Genomic DNA, 17441 nt, shown 5'->3' with positions numbered 1-17441 from the left:
TCAGGAACTAGGTGCAGATCCTATTTTTAGTGCCAAGTGGGACTTAATTTTGCTATTAAGAATAACTACTGCATATGCAAAATATTTTTGTTTCTAACAGTTTTCTGTGATTTAAAAAAAAAAAAACAGAAGAAATTTTACATTTAGTTTACTTTGTGATTTTCCCTAAAATAATAATTATTGCATTTCTTTTAAAAATCAATTTCTGTACCTATAAATATATAATGATATTATTTGAAGACTACACAACCTCAGTATTATGGTAATGATGATACCAGATAACATCACAAAGTATAAACAAAGGCTTGGTCATTCACTGTATTTTTCGCTCCATAAGACCCCCCCCCCCCAAAAAAAAAAAAAAAAAATGTGAGTAGAAATGTCTGTGCACCAGTGTTGGTCCTTTGGTGAATAGCAGTTGGGCCACCGCTGTGGGGTTCTTTTAGAGTGCTGAACCCCATCTCTTTGTCTTTGTCATTGCCCACCTCTTCTGTCTCTTCCGCAGTGCAGGAGTCAATAGGCAGAGCAGGCAAATGAGAGGACACCTATCTGTGGCCCTCTCAGGCTCTGCCTGATATTTTTTCTTGTTTTCTTCCCCTAAGCCTAGGTGTGTCTTATGGTCAGGTGCGTCTTACAGTGCGAAAAATATGCTATGTACTGTATATACTGAGAAATAATAAGAAAAGCTAAAGAACTGGCAGAAAAATAAAACTTTTTCATCCCTTTCTAACAGAGAAAAAAATCAGAAATATTTTATGAACTTATGTCTGTAATTTCTGTTGGAATGAATGTTGCTTTGATATTTTGGGTACTTTGTTGAAACAGCCTAAGAATAATAATTTAGGATGTTACTTTAAGTCAGATTCCTGTTATAGGTGAATATACAACACCTAAAGGCATAGAATCTGACAGACAGCACAGGGGAACTGATGGAAAACTACGAGGACGATCAAAAAGAAGCAGTGATCCATCCCCGGCAGGAGACACTGATATTGAGGTAAGAGTAATAAGGGGTTCGTACCCCCTTTCTTTGGTGCTTAAATCTGGCATCTTCAAGATGGTATTATGAAGCACTAATGTCATCACTAATGTCAGAATTCTTCATTATGCCCACTAGTTCCCTAGCCCACCTGAATTTTAATTTTTCTAAAACCTTCCTTTAACCCCAAAAATGAAAAACCAGTATATTGCAAAGCAAAGCGGCCTTCTCCAGCATCAGCTTCACTTCCAAGAATGCCTGAGGGACCATGCTTAAACAATGCTAGAGTCCAATGCTTTCTTTAGAACTGCCCAGGAAAAAAATGTTAGAGAGAACCAGAGGTAGAATTGTCTTTGAGGGCAGTGGGTGGGAAAGGTAGGACAGGTAGCATTTTGGGAAAGCAATGCTTCATAATTGCTTATATCCCTATGGCAGCTATTTTGTGAATGGGCCTTTCCTCTTTTGGAAGAACACCCACTACCATACTATTAAGATTTATATTTGCCCACCAGCTTAAAAAGTTGGGGATTTTGCCTGAAATAAACATAGCAATGTGAGTGTTGTATGCTGAGAACAGGACAGTGAATGCCTAGTTTGTAAGGAACCTTTGAATACACTGAATTGGACATCTTCAAAGGACGCTAAGACACATGATAGTTGTCTTCACATATCTGAAGGGCTGTCAGGGAGAAGGAGAGGCAGATTATTCTGCATTGCCCAAATGTCTATAACATTTTCAGCCTTTAAACACCTCAAGTAAATGTGAACAACTTCATAAGAATAAAGGCCAATTTTTCTTTTTCTGGACAGCTTTTCTCAATGTAGTATTTTTATTTCTAAGGATGACTTGGCACTAGAAAGCCATGCTTTGCTTTATATCATGCTAATATTGCAATTGAGAAGGAATTTATTAAAATTTATGGGAAGTATAGGCAAACATCAAATGAGATGCTTATTAACTTGGTGGAGGCTGCACTGGGATCCCAAACATATTTGATAGCAGCCTTGTCTTCACCTTTCTGTTTTAAATGAAAGAGAAAGGAATGCATCTAATCTAAGCTTCAAGTGATTTTTTTTAAAAAGCATTACATTATTTATTGATGTAACACTCAATATTCAAAGGGGCTAATGCTTTGAAATAGTCACAGTAAAAACGTGACTATTTGAAGGTGAAGGAAAAATATAGGCAAGGAAAATATTGAAAATTTCAGAAGCATTATTGCAGTTATAATAGCAATAGCACTTAGACTTATATACTGCTTCACAGTGCTTTTACAGCCTTCTCTAAGCAGTTCACAGAGTCAGCATACTACCCCCAACAATTTGGGCCCTCATTTTACTGACCTTGGAAGAATGGAAGTCTGAGTTAACCTTGAGCTGGCCAGAATTGAACTCTTGGAGTGAGCAATGAGTTAGCCCTGCAGTACTCCTGCATTCTAACCACTGCACCACCACGGCTGTATAATAGTAGATCAGGACTAGGAAATTGTTTTAATTACTTTAAAGAAAAGGGTGTTTTTGTTTGTTTGGGCTTAGTCTTTTGGAGCAGTTTAAAATAAATAAGGGAGACAACTCAAGGAAGCATTCTTCTGGAACTCTGACAGCAAGAGGAAGATGTAAGAAGAACAGGGTGAGATATTTTAGGAACAGGAAATCTTCAAATAGCTGAGGTAATGCCCCACACAAGCAAGATCATGGAGAGGAAGCAAAGAGGCTTTTCTTTACATAGTTATTTAATCCAAAATTAGTGTATTTTTGCCAGTAATTGGTGTATTTTTCTCTATTTTTCCACCCCCCTGTTTTCTATGACAGCGTGTGTTTGTATGGGACTTGGATGAGACGATAATTATTTTTCACTCCTTACTCACGGGAACGTTTGCCTCCAGATACGGGAAGGTACTGTTCAATTCACTTGTGTTATTTTCTAACATTGTTTCTCCAATGAAAACTGTAAGGGTAAAGGCATCAGAATCCTAAACACTGTTACTCATTTGATATATCAGTGAAGATTCTCAGTCATCCAGGTTGTCTGAAAGTTGAGTTATGGCAACTGGGTTTACTTTAATAATGTACTCGCACTTGGATAGAGTTGTATTTGAAAAGTCAAGTTCATACTTTGAACTTAGTACTGGATTCACCTTTAAACAAGGACAGCTAGCTCTCAGCAATGAGCAGGAACATTTGTTTTATTATTTATTTAATTATATGCTCCTCCCCCATCTCACTGATACAGTGACTCTGGACGGATAATAATATGATAAAAAGTAAAAATAAGTCTAACAATTAAAATAGAGAGATTAATTTTTTAAAAAAAACCCAAGATGATGGGTAGTCTGGGAAAGGGCATCTTTTCTACCCAGTCAGCCGCCCCCAATGTAGCAAGCCCTGTCGGGGTCCCAGGCAAAGCAGAAGAGACAAACTTTCAGGCTCTTCCAAAAGTGTTGGGGCGAACCTCAGTGCCAATGGGAGAACATTCCAGAAGCAGGGCTACAGCAGAAAAGGCTCTTCTCCTGAACTCTGCCAACCACAATTCTTCAGCAGACAGGATCCAGAGTAGGCCCTTACTGCTGGAATGAGTGGAACAGGCTAATCACATTGGGATGAGACCATTCCAAAGATACCCAAAGGGCCTGAGTTTCAAAGTTTACGCTCAGAACAATTATTAATTTATTTATTCATAGTTCGCACTTCTTCCCTCAAGAAGAGGCTCTGGCTCATGCTTAGAAAATTTCAGTGTGTTTAAAGTTTGCATTTCTTAATTAATTTACCGATGGTTTAGACTTCTTTAACACAATATGAGGGCTGCTGTAGAAAAGTTGGATTGCAGTACTATGCCAGATTATTGATGGGAGTTGTTTTAGAGAGGTTTGCAACTACATTATTACCATTGATTGTCTTTCAGTTCATTGCTAGACACCAATCACTGCTGGTTTAAAAGCCAGCCTACTCTCATATAAGCTTACCTTGGTCTTTAAGAGCTTAAGAAGAGCCTGAAGGAATTAGGAATACTAAACCACCAGAAGAAAAGACACAGGAGGAATATGACAGTACTATTCAAAATATCTAAACATATGTCACACAGAAAAAAAATAAGATTACAGAGTACTCTTGTACTAGACTAAATATACAAAATGATAGATTTAAGTGGCCAGAAGACAGATTGCAACTGAATAATGGGGGGCGGGACTTGCTGATCATTGGAGCATGTGGACAATAGAATTTGACCAAATCAGCTCCATCTTTGCTGCCTCTATGTTGACTTGTCCTTGAAGCAAGTTTTAATATGGAGGTTGAGGTTATAAATTTTGTGTGTTAAATTTTTATTTGATTCTGCCATCTTTCCCAAAGCCCCTCCTTCTTCTTTGAAGTCAACAGCTGCCATCCTGACTCATTTGACCATTCCTTGCAGATACTCCTGCATGCAATGTACTTCTGCATTGCTTTTCTGAAATGCCTCAGATCTTTGTAATACTAAGGAGGTTGGACATGTTTCTAAATGTTTCTACAAGATTCCTGTCAATTTTATAGAAAAACTCACAACATTCCAGACCCATCCAACATTACAGAGAGGGCATATTAAAAATATTACTCAGGTTTAAAATTATTACCCTTTTGTCACTGTTTACCAAAAGGATGTGATTAGAATCTTCCTGCAGAGATTTACAAATCTGTCTAAAACCTGTTTTGCAATTTTTTGCTTTTGGAAATCAAATGTTGACAACATGGTGTAACTTCAGGCATATTCTTTGCTCCCAGATATCAGATGCAAACTTGGCTTCACCACAAAATAATTGCAGTTTTCCAGCATGCAACATTCGACTAGAGGATTTCTCTGCAAATATTATAATGTGTGTAATTCACAGCTTTTACACATCTACAAGCTTCACAAAGTATCTAGAAAAAGTAGCAGAACTGTAATCAGGCCTTAACTTGTCAAGACTTTTTCTCTTTACCGATAAACAATAGTTCATTTTCTTTTGATATTACATCATGTTGCTTCTTTCATCTGGTATGGAAAATATTGTTTGGAATTTATTAGAATGGTATTACTAACTTGGCAGTTATTTAAATAGACTTGCCTATTGCAGCAGTGTTTGCAGAAATAAGATTTGACATCATTTTATGGTTCTACCAGCTGCTGTAGCTTTATGATACCTACAACAATTGGGATAAATAAACCGAAGCTTAGATGTATTGCCCCCTATAAAATTTGAACACATGTAAAAAAATTCAAAATGTTGATGATACAGAAACCTTCTGAAGACTTTTTACGGACTCTACCCGTCTTCTCTGGAAAAGAGAGCACATTTGTTTAAAAGTTTGGTTGCTTCAACCTTAAATGCTCCAGCAGCAGCTACAAATGAAATATATTATGCATTGTGCTTAACATAACACCGTACAGGTACTCGTTGACCTATGTCCACAATTGAGACTGGAATTTATTTATTTAAAACATTTATGTTGCTGCCACACAACATTTATGTCGGGCCACACAAGCGGTGGGTGAGCACATGCACGCAGCTCCACTTGCACAAGCAGTGGGTGAGTGTGTGCATGCTTGTGTGCATGCTCAGCTTCACTTGTGCAAGGAGTGAGTAAGCATGCACATGCACAGCTCTGTGCAAGTGGCAGGCACACATGCCCGCCACTTGCACAAGTGGAGCTGGTGTTCCTCCCCCCCACCACCACCAAACTGGTCCTCTGGAAAGCCAGAAATGTTGGGGACACTGTTCTAACCAATTCTAGGCAACCCAATCAAAAATCTGAATTATTGAGTGAAGCAGTTATTAAGCAAGATGTCACATGACCGCTTCTCTGAATAACTGCAATCCTGGCACCTGGCTATGGTTACATGATCTCGTAGGTTTTAGGCTGATGAAATTTGAGATAAGGAGTATGTTGATACTTCAGGAGAGTGGGGGAGACCCTGGAAGCCCATCACATGCTACAGTGCCAGTCTGGATACTGAAAGACCTTGGCCAGCCACTGGGCCCACTGGCATGCATAAACCTGCTGTGGTGCACATGACCTCAGCTGGCTACAGGGCCAACTGGCATGGGGAAACCTTTTGCAGCCTAGGCCTATTCCTGCCTCACTAAACCCAGAATGCCTGGGCCTGCAACCCAACCCACCAGGACCAGGAAGTTTAGGTAGGATAGGATTGTTCGGGGACTTCATAGACTTGCCAGAGAGGCTTTGAATCCTGTGGATATTATGCTACCACAACACATGCCTGGAATGTCCTTCTTTTGGTCTCTATTGGCCATACATATTGCACTAGTGAAAAACAAAGGAGGCTTCAGAGGAAGAGTGCCACCTTGTCATTTCAGATAACAGATAATCAGAGTTGGAAGGGACCTTGTAGGTTATCTAGTCCAACCCACCGCCCAAGCAGGAGACCCTACACCATTTCTGACACATGGCACTCCAATCTCTCCTTGAAAGTCTCAAGTGATGGCACTCCCACAACTTCCAAGGGCGAGCTGTTCCGTTGGTTGATTGTTCTCACTGTCAGAAAGTTTCTCCTTATTTCCAGGTTAAATCTCTCCTTGTTCAGTTTCCATCCATTATTCCTTGTCTGGCCTACAGGCTCTTTAGAAAATAGCTTGACCCCTTCCTCCCTGTGGCAGCCCCTCAAATATTGGAAGACTGCTATCATGTCTCCCCTGGTCCTTCTCTTTACTAGACTAGCCAAGCCCAGTTCCTGCAACCGTTCGCTGTATGTTTTAGCCTCCAGTCCCCTAATCATCCTGGTTGCTCTTCTCTGTACTTTTTATAGAGTCTCAACATCTGTGGTGAACAAAACTGGATGCAGTACTCTAGGTGTGGTCTTACTAAAGCTTTATAGAGTGGTATTAGTACTTCCCTTGATCTTGACTGTATCCCTCTGTTAATACAATTTAGAATTGCATTAGCTTTTTTGGCTGCTGCTACACACTGCTGGCTCATATTTAGCTGGTTGTCCACTAAGACTCCAAGATCCCTCTCACAGTTACTGCTATTGAGCCTGGTTTCACCCAGTCTATATGTGTACTTTTGGTTTTTCTTGCCTAAGTGTACTTTTCCTACATTGAATTTCATTTAGTTAGATATGGCCCAGTGTACTAGTCTGTCAAGATCCATCTGGATCTTGAGCCTATCTTCTTGGGTGTTAGCTATTCCTGCCAGCTTAGTATCATCTGCAAATTTGGTAAGTTCCCCTTCTATTCCCTCATCTAAGTCGTTAATGAAGATATTGAAGAGTACTGGGCCTAAGACGGAACCTTGTGGCACCCCACTCCTTACTTACTTACTTACTTACTTACATGGCATCAACCTAATTTGGATCAATTTGCTTGGTGCTACAATCACAAAGCAGTTATTTACAGGTATTATAAGTTATAAAAGCATTAAGTTCATTTCATGGAAGTGACACATGGATGTTTTGCTAGGTAACATGTTTTAAAGAGCTAAGGAAAAGTCTCATTTTGGAACCCAATAGGGAAATCTCATGTCAAGCTCAGCTTTTCCATTAGAACTTGTTAGGCAATTAAGTACTAGGAAATGGTTCTCACACAAAATTACTTGGTAAAGATTATGCAATCCATTTTAATCACTGTTGAAAAGCAGTATTTCTTCAGACAGGTTGCTACTGTACAAAACCAATAAAAAATAAAGTCAAGGTAAAAGACTTACATAATGATAGAAAAAACAGAGTTCAGGCAGAAATAAGTATACAAAGATAAGAAATGAATGTATCAAGTACTATGTTCTGCAGAAGATAATTAGCTATCGATCTTGGAGTGTAATCAAAGAGAAAAAAACACGAAAGACTGAAAAACTTATGCAGAGGGTTTTTCCCCCCCCCGCATACAAATGACTGCATGCACTCACCTTCCCTTTGCTAGTTGTGGCAACGGTGAATTTATATTAGTTGTGCTGGTTCTCATACTCTTTGTACTCAGTAGGTTTCCCATGCAAATCCTGCAATATAATCCATCATTAATTACACAATGACAGGCATTAGTTCCCCAGTTGCAAAACCAGTATATATTAAAACAAAATCTCTGGACAACTGAGGTCAGCCCAAGACTTATGAACACCTGGTGTGTTTTGACATTGTTCTAAGGTTGTCGGCTTTTCTCTTTTCTGGCATTTGGATCTCAACAGGTGGGCTAGAAATGGGAAAGTACATTATGCTAATGTTTTTTAGTACTAAGCCGCAGAAAAGGAAACACAATCGGAGTGAAGTAATGATTTTCCATGGGAGGAAAATAAAATCACCTACTCATTTTTAAAATAGCTTCTCATGCCCGTAAAATATTTTAATTGCTGGAATTCATCTCTCGTTCATATTCTGAGCTCTTTTGTTCTAGAATTACTTTACATAAAAGTTCTAGAAAGTTCTGATGTTATTTGGCAGGTATTTCATAGGTGTGGTGAGCCACCAATTTCACATTTGTCAATGGTTTGCCGAGAATGCAGGAAGGCAGGATAATAAACAAGTGGTTTTAAAATCATAACTCCATTATTGTTTGCTGGCATATTGTATGGTTTCAATCAGAATGAGCAATATATGGGTTTTCCAAAATCTTGCAATACATGGGATATGTCCCAAAGCATAGATTTTAGCTTGTTTCTTTAAGGCATGGCATATATGCACATTGAACATTGGTTCTGCCATTCTGGGCCCCTTTGAGGGGATTGACAGTGCTTGAGGGCTCCTATTCTCATCAGTGCCATGGGACCCTTAGAGTATAGTGCTGCCAGCATTTGGTTTCATTAGCCAGCTTTTGAGCCCATTTGCTGCTAGTACTCTTTGTCTTATTTCATGGGAAAGGCATGCTGGGCCTTGAATCACCCATGCCAGTGCTCTGGGCTTTGCTTAGGACCATGATGGCGAACCTATGGCATGTGTGCCAGAGGTGGCATGCAGAGCCCTCTCTGTGAGCACGTGAGCCATCACTCCAGCTCAGCTCTGCCGCACATGCACATGCCTCCTGCCAGGGGGCAGGGTGTATGCATAGGGGGTAGGGCACATGTGCAGGGGATGCATGTGCATGCATGGGGGATGCGGGGTGCATGTACAGGAGATGTGGGGCGCATGTGCGGGGGACATATATGCATGCACCGGAGATGCACACACAGGCATGGGAGATGCACATGCATGGCCAGGGGACGCGCGTATATTGCATTTTGGGGGTGTGCACATGCGCACGCACTTTGGGCACTCAGTGCCGAAAAGATTAGCCATCACTGACTTTGGATATCACTGTCACCAACATTCCATTTTACCACCAACATTCCCTTCAATTGCCTATTAATTCCTTGCTGTCTTCTTTGAAACTTTAGCTCTCAGTTTCTTCTATCTTGGCTTTTTTCCAACTCTTCCCTCTTTTTGGTCTTCACCCTCAACGATGCACAATCAAGCACCTTTTAAATTTGAAAGAGTAGGGGCCCTTGAAGAAAAAGGGAAAGGAAAGATGAAGGGATGGACATTTTCTACCAGTACCTACCCTCTTTATAAATGCTGAAAGTGCCTCAGCAATGGCAGCACTTAGTTTACTTTGTCTGCACCTAAGCAATCTTGGGCTTCCAATAACGGATGGATACCCAGCAGAAAATTTCAGGGTAGATTGGAAAGACAGGCAAGAAGTTCCAAAATCTAGGGGCTGTAACGGAGAAGGTCTGCCATCTATATAGTGGATAGATACCTTATAGTCTTTTTCATGACATTCTTACCAGGCAGGTATTCGAATTTTACAAAGTAGTGCCTTTTTGTTAACTGTATGAGTTAAGAATAGAATTATATTCTGAATAATCACTTTCATAACACCCTTTTAAAATACTTGTTTCCCTATAATGTACTTAACTCAAAATGTAAAGCAGGATGGAGTATAATTTGTCACTGGATCATTCATGAAAATTTCTCATAAAAATTAGTAGAGTTGAGATTTAATGTGCAGTTACCAAAGTAATTTTGTCGTAAAATTAGTACCTTATCTGAAAAACTGGAAATGTTGTTTGAAATTTTATTAGCTAAGCCTTTACTTTTACTATTCTTGTACTAGGAAGAAGTAAAAACTGGCAGTTAAAAAGTTAATTGTAGGGGGTCAGATCCACTTGTTTGGTTTGTAAAGGTTCTCAGTGCTTGACTTCCAATCAACTATCTGCTTCTCCCTTGACCTCTATTAGCCAATTCAGCATGGCGTGTATTCTTTGCTTTGTTTGGGAATTGGCCTAATAAGTATAGGCCCCATCAGGGCTGTACAGATATCTAAAGAGTCCTCCATTCCTTCAAGAAACACAAGACAAAGTTCTTAAGAACATCAGTTTATTTTATTTCTTTAATGAGAAAACCTTCACTCTTCTTCCTGGTTCAGCTGTGTTTATTTACATTTTGTTACTCATGTGCACTGGGTACCTTGGAATATTAAAAGCCACTGGAGCCTATTAAGAGTCACCCCTCTTGAAAAATGAAACTTAGAAGGGAGAAAAACACAATTCTTTGGAATTCTATCAAATAGATTATAAAAACAAATATGCTTTAATTCATAAATGGCTGGATTAACTCAATATGAATAAAATTTGGAAAGAGTTTTTGTAGGAAGTTGGAAATATTTGCTTTAAGCAGATGGAAGCTAAGTCATGTATTCAATGCTAAATAATAAAAGAATATAATGAATACAGGCAGCTTCAACACGTTTTGAATTTGCTGGCAGGGTAGCGCATTTAGCACAAGATAGCTGGAATAGAATGTGCTATGACTGTAGAGCAGGAATGTCAAACTTGATTTCATTGAGGGCTGCGTGAAGGTTGCATTTGACCTTGGAGGGGCCCTCGTGAGCTCCGTTTTCATCGGCAGAAGCACCATGGGCCAGTCCTTTGCGGTTTCCAGGGCGGCCCTGCAGGCCAGATCTAAGCACCCCATGGGCTGGATCCGGGCTTTGAGTTTGATACCCCTGCTGTAAAGCAATCTGGAATCTAAGACAATTTGGTGTGTCCATGACCACTTATGCAGCATCTCACATGACCATTTTAATCCAAATGCCTCTCCAGCATTGTTTGGCCAATGCACGGTCCCAGAAAAAGCTGCAACTGTTTTATGTTTCTGACAGAAACTATAAATATGTTCATCCTGATTTATATTTTGTTTTTCAAATCTGGCTTTCCAAATCAAGAGATACAAAAATCAGGAAAAGCTACTCCTCAATTTACAACCACAACTGAAACCAAAATTTACGTTGCTAAGTGAGAAATTTATGAAGTGAGTTTTGCTCCATTTTACAACTTTTCTTGATACATTTATTAAATGAATCACTGCAGTTGTTAAATTAGTAACATGGTTGTTAAGTGAATCTGGTTTCTGCTGTTGATTTTGCTTGTCAAAAGGTAGCAGAAGGTGATCACATAACTCCAGGACACGTCAACTGTCATAAATGCAAGTTGTTAAGCAGCTGAATTTAAATCATATGACCAAGGGGATGCTGCAACAGTCATAAGTGTGAAAAACAGTCATAAGTCACTTTTTTCAGGGCCATTGTAACTGTCACTAAGTGAACTGTTATAGGTCGAGGACTACTTGTATTTGACTCTCATGGATTGAAATGAAAGTAGAGAAGGCAAGGCATGACCATGAGAGCGATTGCTGTTTCTCTCCATTAGTGATTAAAACACAGCTTATCATTTGTAAATCCTCATCTCTCCATCAGTCTTTTGCCTTCTTAGTCTTTTCTTCCTTGCCATCTCCCAGGCCCACGTTTAATTTTAAAATCTGTTGTAAAATCCACTGGGTAGTTATTGGAATTATCTTTAACAATATATGGATTAAAACTTATTCATAACATGGGGATTACCTTTTGAAATGAGTTTTCCAGCCAGTGTGCAGAGATGCGCAAGGACCACTTTTTCTCCTCTTTGGAGCTCTATGTACAAGTGAAAAGACTGGTAGAATGAGGACACACCTTCATATAAATCTGACAGTCTTTCCTCCCTTGCACCTAACCAGGATACAGACATGCCCTGCTAATATTTAGTCACAGCTGTGTTTCCATAAGAAGAGATGCTTCCATCTCACTTCCAGATTCTGAGTAAACCAGTCTGAAGTCACTCTCAGCTACTGTACATCAAAATTAATATATATATTTTCTCCTTTATTCTACCACTGTCTAAGGGCAACCTCAACTTGTATAAAATCTGTTGGACTTTGTCACCTGTTACCTGGGAAAGACACCAGGGGATTGCAATGGATCAAATACAACATTATAGAGGCAGAATCGGAATAAGCAACAGGGACAGCACATTTCTCAGAATTAGTTTTATTAGGTTCACATTTATTTAAACAAATGGAGGTGATACTAGGAAATTTACATATTAAAACTAAAATAAATAAGGAAATACGAATAGTCTAAATGAGCAACCCATGAACAACAATATCCAATGAGACATTCAGGAAAAGAACAAAATGAAGCCCAGTCATGATCACGTGACAGAAATCCACTAAGACAGTATGAATTATAAATAAATAAACCCACCTGTCCCAGGGCATGTTAAAAGACTTTGCAAGTTCACAACAGGGTTGGGACTCCATAGAACTCAGGGGAAATCTACTCTGTAAGGCAGAAGAGTCACAAGGAAATTTTCTGCCAACTCAAGGATCATTAGATAACCTCAAAATTAAGAGTGGTAAATGCCTTACAAAAATAGAAACGCCCTAGATTACATTTGCAATAGCTTTCTGACCCCAGAAAGTCACAGGGTGGCTTAGAGTGCATAAGTTAAAACCAGAACTAACACATCTTGATAGGACTAGATAGCATTCCCAGCATTCAAAACCAGACTCGGCAGGGACAGGCCTGTAAATGGGATATCTTGAGGGAGGCAGGATTCGTACATACCCAGAGGGCAAGGTCTGCTACAGAAAAGATACACAAAACATTTAATTGAGGGGAATTAAAGGGCATCCACTCTGTGGAAAGGCACTGGATGTACAATAGAATAATGGTTCTCAACTTGCGGTCCACAGATCCCTGTGGTCCACAATGTTGTCACAGGGATTCCACAAAATCTTGAGGAAATGTTATGATGTAAATCTTAAGTCTTAGTGGTCCATGGCCATGGTCTATGGCCACAAAAGGTATTTAAAGGGGTTCTATGCAATAGAAGATACAAATTCTCTTGTATTCAGCATTTTCTTCCATTTAGTCTGGTTGGAAGAGGAAAGCATAATAGTGTTTGGCTTAACTGGGAGAAAAACACCATACATATTCTTAAGGCAGAAAACAGACTTTACTATTCCTTCTAGCAATAGCTTGACTCATTAAGCCATTCTGTTATATATGTGGTTGTCTCAATTTTTGATAATTTATCTAAAATGATTGATGTGATTAAAAAGAATCTCTTTTAAGCACTTGAAAGCATTTTCCCTTCTTCTGTATACAAGATTCTTATATTAATCCTGCTTGTGCCTGTGCCTCCTGGCAACCGTTAATTTGCCATTATATGAATATGTTTTATGAAAAGATTCATGACTGCTTATAAAAAAACAGTTGTCAAAAGAGATCCAGTCTGACTCTTTTATTGACATACATTTTCCCCTAAGCAACATTTTAAAATAAATAATTAGAGAAGAATGGAACAAACGGCATTGGCAGAGGGAAGTAGAATTTGTTCTGGAACTCAAACAAAGTTACTTAAATACTAAGTGGTATAATTGCTTTCTTATATTCTCATCAAGGCATAACACTCGACAACTAAAGAATAAAGCTAGCCTATCCTCACTCAGGCATGTGGCACGCTCTCTTTTCTCCCCCTCCCAATCTCCTTTCTTTCTAGTTAATACAAGCAAACAAAACTGGTTCCATTTCCAAGTAATTAAACCAAATTAAAACCATTAAACTCTTTGGTGACAACTTTATTATTAAAAGCTAACCACAAAGATGAGATTTAACTTGGAAGGCCTTGCATTGTGCAGTAATCTGCCTTTCACCTTTGGCTGACACCTCCAAGAGATAACCCCCCTTCTCCTTGTAGAATGGAAATCTGACAAATATGCTTAATTAATGCTTTCTTCCTGGTGGAAAAGTCATTATTTGTTCATGGCATCAGCAAGTACTTGCCAGGAAGCTAGAAAAGTCTGATTGTTTCAATACAAGAGTAGCTGGTGCTTGGAGCTTTTTGTGCATATTGCTTGTTTTTTATTTTATTTTTTTGAAAAGCAAAAGAGATGTAGAAGTTCATGACACAAACATTTGGAATATCAGGTGAATTGACACCTGGGTAAGATGGAAGAGCACTCAAGCCCTGGCCATTCTCGAACGGCAGCATACAAGTCTTAACAGTTTACCACTTAAAACCTAAGCCTGACTTAGAATTATTTGGAAGCACAAACTGAAAAGACAAAGAGTGACTTGCGTTTGAGAGATTGCCAAAGATAAATTTGCCTCCAACTTCCTGTTGCAATGTCAGCAGGGGTTGTACTGGTGATGATGGAGGAAGGGAACTTGGGGGAGAATTGAATGCAGAAATTGTCAAAGTCCAGCCAAATTGATACAGATAGGGGCAGACAATTTTAAAAAATGTAGAGAGAGAAATTGCTAAATGCATTTTAGAACAAGTCTAAGCAAATGTTTGTTTGTTGTCTGTTTTCAAAATAAAACTAAGAGCCAGGGTTTCAGAGCGTGAAGTAAATTTTATTTTGGGACAATGAGTTTCATAGTCATGCTAATAAACACAAGTGAGAAACTCCAACGGAGTGTTGCAAGCAGGCCTTTCATGCATTCACATTCTTCAGTTCACATTCACCTTCATCTTTGCAATGGTCTTGCAATGAGTTGAACAATTTTTCTTTCTTTCTTTTTTGCAGTAAGAGGAGCTTTAATAAATGTTCCCATTCAAGCTGGCATCAAACAGATTATTCAGTTCAAAGATTTAACTTGGAATATTTATTACAGAGCAAAGCACAGATTGTGGAGTGTAAAACTAAGTGGGACCATATGTGTAAATCTCTGGCAATAATCTCTCCTATCCACCACCATTCTGATCAGTGTTGAGTCACAAAGTGTGACATTGGTACTACTTGATTTTCACGGGGATGTTGCATTTTTTTTAAAGCTAGTGTAAATTTTTAAGATAAAAAACCATGAGCTGCCCATGGATTCCATTGCATTTCATTTGCATCTGTATGGTGACCCTCTAATAAATTCAAAATCACATTTTTAATATCACAACAACCTTCAAGGTTAAGCCAGAATCCTATCCAAGACGATGTGATTTTTCAATTTTATCGTGCTGTGAACCTGTTCTTCTGCCTTTAATGTCTATCATTAAAATTATTCCTTTGGAAAATAAGAATGTGAATTAGGATTCCTATGAGAATGAACATCTACACTTATAGCCAGGGGTGGGATTCAAATTTTTTAACAATCGGTTCTGTGGGTGTAGTTGTTTGGGGCTTGGTGGTCACGTGACTGGGTGGACATGGCTTGGTGGTCATGTTATTGGCTGGGCATGGCCAACTCAATATCACTCACATCAAGACACGCATCTCTTCGCCTGGCCTCTCATGACTGTGGGGATGCTGCAACAGTTTTAAGTGTGAAAAATGGTCATAAGTCACTTTTCAGTGCCATTGTAACTCCAGAGAGGTTCCTGAGACAGGAAGTCTAGTCCTGTCAAGAATGTAATAAGGGTTAATGGAGAGGCAGTTTCTGTAAGCAACACCAGAATGTTTCCTTCCTGCCTTCCTTACAGGATTAGGCCAGTAATTTCTTCTAACAGCCAGTTCTCCAAACTGCTTAGAATGTTAACAACTGGTTCTAGTGAATAGGTGCGAACTGGTAGAATCCCACCCCTGCTTATAGCCTATTCATAAAAATAGTCCTCCTACTTCTACAGCAGAAAATGTCCTTTCAGAATTAAAGGCCATAATATTTACTTTCCTGAACTTTCACTCTGAGAATCAAAACAGGTAGGCAGAAAGATAAATGGCTTTTATTTTTCCCCAACAGGACACTACTACATCAGTTCGGATAGGCCTTATGATGGAAGAAATGATTTTCAATCTTGCAGATACACATCTGTTCTTTAATGACCTGGAGGTAGGTACTGATTTTGTTTCATTTTATTTCTTCTATCGTCTAGCTGGGAATTATGAAAACTGGAGATTGGAGGTGCTGGCTCAAACAATCATCATTTGCTTCTTTTCCCCTTCTTCCTTTTATCAAGCAAAGCAAAAAAATCTGAACCTTATTCATGGCCTGAGGCTTCTCCACCAAGGACTACTTTGAAGGTTGCAGATGATTCTTGATTCATGTCCCATGTATCAAAGTTAGGAAAAGAAAACTAAAGCAAATGTGCATAGATGTTTGCTTCAGTAATTTTCCTGTTTCAAGTCTGGAAGTCACTAAGCTAGTTAATAATAATCAAATGGAAATAGTTACCACAACTTAGTAAGAACACAGTGAATGTGCTTCCTCTTATTTGAACATGTTTGCTTTCTTGTTTCATTTCGTTGCAATATTAACAAATGTACTGCTTCACATCTGGGCATTTGATGTTTCTAAATAAATCTTGGACCACCAAAACCATCTAAGGAACAACATATCTATGGAGTCCTTTCTACTCTCTGAGCTGGGTTGTTTTCTTGTAGGTGTTTCATTACCCAACTAGATAACATCATCAGTTCATTGCTTAGTGCACTGATGATGTGTCAGAATATTCATGGACTGGCAGAGACATAGTTAACAAGGTCAGCCAATGGGAGCTGCATTGGGGGCTGAAACTTAAAGAGGAGTCTGGGCTTAGCTCTGTGCTTCAGCTCTAAAGTGAACCTGAAATTGATCTCTACTCGAAGCTGCTGTTTGTGTTTTTGCTTGTAACCTTTCCACGTTGGAAGAAACTACTGATATTGTAAACTTTACTTCAAAAGATTATTATGTATATAAAGAAGTTAATGAATCCTGCTGAATCAGTCATCTGTGTATTTTCTGGATTTGAATTTCTGCTGCAAAATCTGACATGATGTTACCTAGAAACATTTACAAGCAAACCACCCAGCTCAGAGAGCATCAAGGACTCCACAGTTCAACCCTGAGCTACATATATTCTCTTCTAGTAGAATAATATATCTACTTTGAATACTGTAACAACCATGCAAACAAGATTATTATCACATTCCCAAATTCTAATATAGTTAGAAAGAAAAAGGTTATCTTTCTCCCTTCTATTTAATTCATTTCCACATAATAGGAAATTTAGAATTATGGCTTGTGGTATCATCCAAGATTGCATACTTTCTCTGTAAATTATGCAAATTGCATCCCTTATGTAAACTTTAGTTGATCTGGTTATTTAGCGGACATCAGGTCTGTTCATTCATGGTACAGGCACAGAACCAGGTCTTTAAGGTCTTAAAAAAAGGCCTTCAGGATTGGCAGCCATCATGAACTCAGATTGTTTCTGGATTAGTAAGCACTCCATCTTT

The 17441-nt window shown here is 38.9% G+C and overlaps 1 protein-coding gene across 3 annotated transcripts in view; it reads left to right on the top strand.

The window, feature by feature from the left end:
• Positions 1 to 17441, top strand: part of EYA2 (EYA transcriptional coactivator and phosphatase 2) — a 131021-nt gene that overhangs the window by 99743 nt on the left and 13837 nt on the right. For all 3 annotated transcript variants that reach the window (XM_087929044.1, XM_026697531.2, XM_087929043.1), the window contains exons 8-10: positions 876 to 997; positions 2792 to 2875; positions 15967 to 16056. In XM_087929044.1, coding sequence (XP_087785170.1) covers positions 876 to 997; positions 2792 to 2875; positions 15967 to 16056 — 296 coding nt within the window. The remainder of the gene's footprint in view (positions 1 to 875; positions 998 to 2791; positions 2876 to 15966; positions 16057 to 17441) is intronic.

This window comes from Pseudonaja textilis, chromosome 3 (genome assembly GCF_049901715.1).
Source record: "Pseudonaja textilis isolate UNSWEBS1 chromosome 3, rPseTex1.2, whole genome shotgun sequence".
In the NCBI taxonomy this organism is placed as follows: Eukaryota; Metazoa; Chordata; class Lepidosauria; order Squamata; family Elapidae; genus Pseudonaja; species Pseudonaja textilis.
Note: the sequence above shows the minus strand (reverse complement) of the source record. Positions and strands in the feature narration are given on the sequence as shown.